At 38.0% G+C, this 4,070-nt stretch overlaps 1 protein-coding gene across 1 annotated transcript; it reads right to left on the bottom strand.

The window, feature by feature from the left end:
- Positions 1-1,099: 1,099 nt before the first annotated feature.
- Positions 1,100-3,833, bottom strand: LOC112733104 (uncharacterized). The gene is made up of 5 exons (XM_025781978.3): positions 3,330-3,833; positions 2,722-3,223; positions 2,416-2,617; positions 1,809-2,273; positions 1,100-1,547 (listed from the first exon to the last, which is right to left on the bottom strand). The coding sequence occupies exons 1-5, from the start codon at positions 3,736-3,738 to the stop codon at positions 1,182-1,184; spliced, it is 1,944 nt and encodes a 647-aa protein (XP_025637763.1). The 5' UTR covers positions 3,739-3,833; the 3' UTR covers positions 1,100-1,181.
- Between the last annotated feature and the right edge of the window lie 237 nt (positions 3,834-4,070).

The following is a 4,070-nucleotide window of genomic DNA, read 5'->3' on the forward strand; positions in this document are numbered from 1 at the left end:
TTTTATGGTCAGCTTTATGTACTCTTTATATATTTCTACTATAATTAATTATTATCAATATTAAACTAATAAAAAAAATAATCTAACTGACAATTCGTTTTACTTACGATAGGCTTGGGGACGAATTAGTTCTGAAATTTTTTTCTTCTTCTTGGAATTGTTTCCGTTGTTGAATCAGGAACCATTGGGATTCAGTTTTTGGGATGAACTGAACTGATTTCTTTTTGTTCCTGTGATTAGGATATGATTTTCATGTCTATATTGTATAAAAACAGTCTACCATGTGCTATATGCAGAAACACATGGAGAGACTATAAAATTTAAGTTATAGCTTGTTGACATACTGATAATAATTTGTTTATATCATCTTCCTTGTTTGTTATTTAAAGAAGAATGGCTTCTTAGTAGAATTCATATTTCTTGCTTTGGATTCTAGACTTTTTTCTACATGCAAGACCTTGAAGGGGTTATATATCTCAAGGAACCTGGTTTCTTTAACGATGAAACTTGTTTACTGAGGTGATTTTTCTTATTGTGGTTGTGAAATGTGTTTAAATTTTATATGTCTCTTCAACATATGCTTATACTTACAATTTAATGAAGTTGGTTTTGCACATTTATCGTATCTCATAATGTAATGGCGAGGATGATATGCATGATGATGATAAATTGATGATGATGGTGGCTAGGATGAACAAGATCATAATTTACTCTGTAATCCTCTCATATGACTGCATAATAGGGTACGAGTTTATTAGAAAACTAAACCCATAATTGGTAACTACTACCTATTTGAAAATCGTCCTTGGGGTCTTGTTACCAACACTCATGAGTACATGTTGCCTTGTGATTAAGTAAAACAAATGTTCATATTGGGTCCTTCCTTCCAGTACATAGTTCAATTTACTGTAGCGTGTATATGTCATTGATTCTCAAGCATCGTGAGACCATTAGAGCCCCTGTTTCTAAATATTAGGGCCAATTGGTTTTAGTTCCCCCTTAAAGATATCTAGAAATGAGAAAAGGTACCAGGTTACCAGGGGGGTGTATGTGTGTTGGGGAGAGAAAGTAAAGGAGCCGCCGGGGGGGGGGGTGAATAGGTGATGTTGAAAACAGTGGAAATTGTCATAAAATATATGTACGTAGATTAACAAATGGTGTTGGTATTGATACCGTAATAATCAAATTCTAAAGCATAGAACATTGGGATCCACATTTAAACTGAGTATCCCCTCGGAAGGGAACTTTGGGAGATCACTGGCAATGGATTTAGCAACGTCAAAGTATGATTGGTTCTTTCTTTCTTCTGGAGTTTTTCCCAACAATTTAGTAGGGAACTTGCCATTGCTTTTCTTGGTTTTTTCCTCAAATTCCTCTGTCTTCATTCTCCAGCTGCCATTTCTCAAGTTGAAGCTATACAAAGGAAGGAACCTTTGGCCATATACAGCTAAAAATTCAATGGCACTTAGAATGTATTCAAAATCCTCTTCATTCATGTAATAAGGGAAACTAACACGGGTCCATCCAGGTTTCACTCCAACATAGCCCTATTCAAAATAACACACAATTTTGGTTAAGAAACAAAATATACTCCGACATTATGAGCAGCTATATGATTTGTAAAAGAGTTCCTATACACTGAACTATCAAACAACAGAGTTGCAGGAAAATGAAAAGTCACCATAAGTAATTATTGTAATAGGTAGTTATTATTGTTGATTTAGCACTTTGCAATTTTATCAGTTGACAGTTTATTGTGCCTAGAATTAATTCCTTGGAAGAATGTTGAGAGGCTTTTGGTTTTTTACCTTTTGAACAGCTGATCTAATAGAAAGTGATTGAGATTTGCTGATATGGAGCAACTCATGGCCGTAAGGACCAGCACAAGCGCAACCACCACGAGCTTGGATGCCGAAAAGATCATTGAGCAATGCTGCAACGAAAGGGCCATGAAGTGGCAAGCCTCTTTTGCATCCTGTTTCTGCCCACAAGTTAAGTTCATCATGTTCTTGGGAATAAGAATTGGTGTTAGTGTAGATGAGAAATGACAATATAGCTTGTCTCTTGGTACTTGTGTTCCCTAGAACCTCAATGTTGGGATTGGGGATAAGCCTCTTAAGTGCCTTGTTAATGTACAACTGTTCTCTTTTCTCAATCTCTTCATAGCCAATGTATTCTTTCACCCAAAATGCCAAGGCTGCTCTAACTGTCTGGATTATTGGAGGGGTACCTCCACTCTCTCTTTCTTCTATGTTCTCCAAGTATAATGTATCCTGCATTGTTACCCAAATTTTGATGTTGAATTCATTGATGGATGAAATTTGCTTGTATGAGATATTAACTTGTGTGAATACATTTTGATCCCTGCTAAAAAGGGCACGCTAAATATGAAACAAATCGAGTGTGGCACTTTACCTTTTCATTGAAGGCATTGACATAGGTAACAGTTCCACCTCCACAAGTGGAGGGAGGTGAAGATCCTATACGGTAAAGGACCTTGTTCATGAGGAGCACACCAGGGGAGTCAGGACCACCAAGAAACTTATGCGGACTCAGGAACACAGCATCATACCCATCACTATGCCCTGATCTCATGTCAATCTCCACGTATGGACCACTAAACAAACAAAACAAGTAAAAAACATTACAAAGTTTTCTAATACACAAGTTTATCTGACAACAATAATAAAATAGCACATTCCACTGATTATTTCTATGTACCTTGCTGCAAAATCAAAGCATGCAAAGCAGTTGTACCGATGAAGAAGACGAGCAATGGCTCGCGTGTCGGAGTGTATCCCGGTGACATTGCTACAAGCTGAAAAAGATCCCAACAATGGTCTGTTGGTATTTTTATAGGCCTCAAGCTGTAGCTTCAGGGCATCCATGTCCAACAAGCCTTCATCATCAAGACCAATCTCAACCACTTCAGCCAAGCTTTGCCGCCATGAAAGGAGGTTTGAATGATGCTCATGGGGCCCAACAAACACCACCCATCTTTCTTCTTTGCCAAGGCTCTTTACCACCCTTTCCCTCAAAATCGAGGGCACTGCGATTCCCATTACTTCTTGGAGCCTCTTGATGGCTGCGGTTGTGCCGGAACCACAGAATATGATTGTATCTTCTTCTCCACCGCCAAGGCAACTTTTAATGTATGTGGTTGCTTCATGCAGCATTTTTGTCGTCCTGCTTCCCACGTAACTGTCACAAGTGTGAGTGTTACCTGCAACACATACACAAAAACTAACATGACTCAAAAAGATGCTCTATAACACTTGATAGAAAAGAATAAGAAAATTAATATGATATACATAGTGTAACATATATACCATAGAAAGGAAGAAGATGATCGGTGATGAAGTTTTCATTGAAATGTAAGCTGCGGCCTGAAGCAGTGTGATCAGCATACACAAGTTTTCTTCTTCCAAACGGAGAATCGAACTCAGCATCGTTACCTATCATCTGGGACCGAAGCCAACAGAGTTTTTCTTCAACAGAGTCATTGCAGGGGAGGCCAATCCGTACCAGCTTTTCAAATGACTCAGAGTGGTTGCAAAAATCCTGAGATGTTTCTGACAAGACACTTGTTTTTGACAAAACGACAACCTTGCTGTTATCTTCAACGACCTTGCTTCTCTTGCTTTGAACTATGCATGGCTCCGCTAGTAATATGGGTTCTATCTCCATGAGGAACAAGTGAATAATGTGGTGTATGATTTTGTTTACGTAACGCAACATATACAAGAAGGTGATGAGGGAAGAAGATAGAAGAAGGGGATTAAGGCAAGGCACATTAAGTTTTGGTTATTTATATTTTGATAAAGGATTAGTTGTGTTTTCGGTGGGAAGTTACATATTATGGGCAGCATGCATATATAAACCTGGTGGTGCAATTTTACTATGGCTTTATATGAATCAAATTCTGGTAGCTCTCTTTCGAGACAAGTGGTGGTGCCAAACATTGTTTTTGAACTTTAATTTGCTTCCCTTTTTTTTTCCTTGGTGTTGACTGCTATACGTTACTTGACCTTTTTGTTACTTAAGTTTGGGGAGTTTCATTTTGAGCACTA

This window comes from Arachis hypogaea, chromosome 13, assembly GCF_003086295.3.
Source record: "Arachis hypogaea cultivar Tifrunner chromosome 13, arahy.Tifrunner.gnm2.J5K5, whole genome shotgun sequence".
Lineage (NCBI taxonomy): Eukaryota > Viridiplantae > Streptophyta > Magnoliopsida > Fabales > Fabaceae > Arachis > Arachis hypogaea.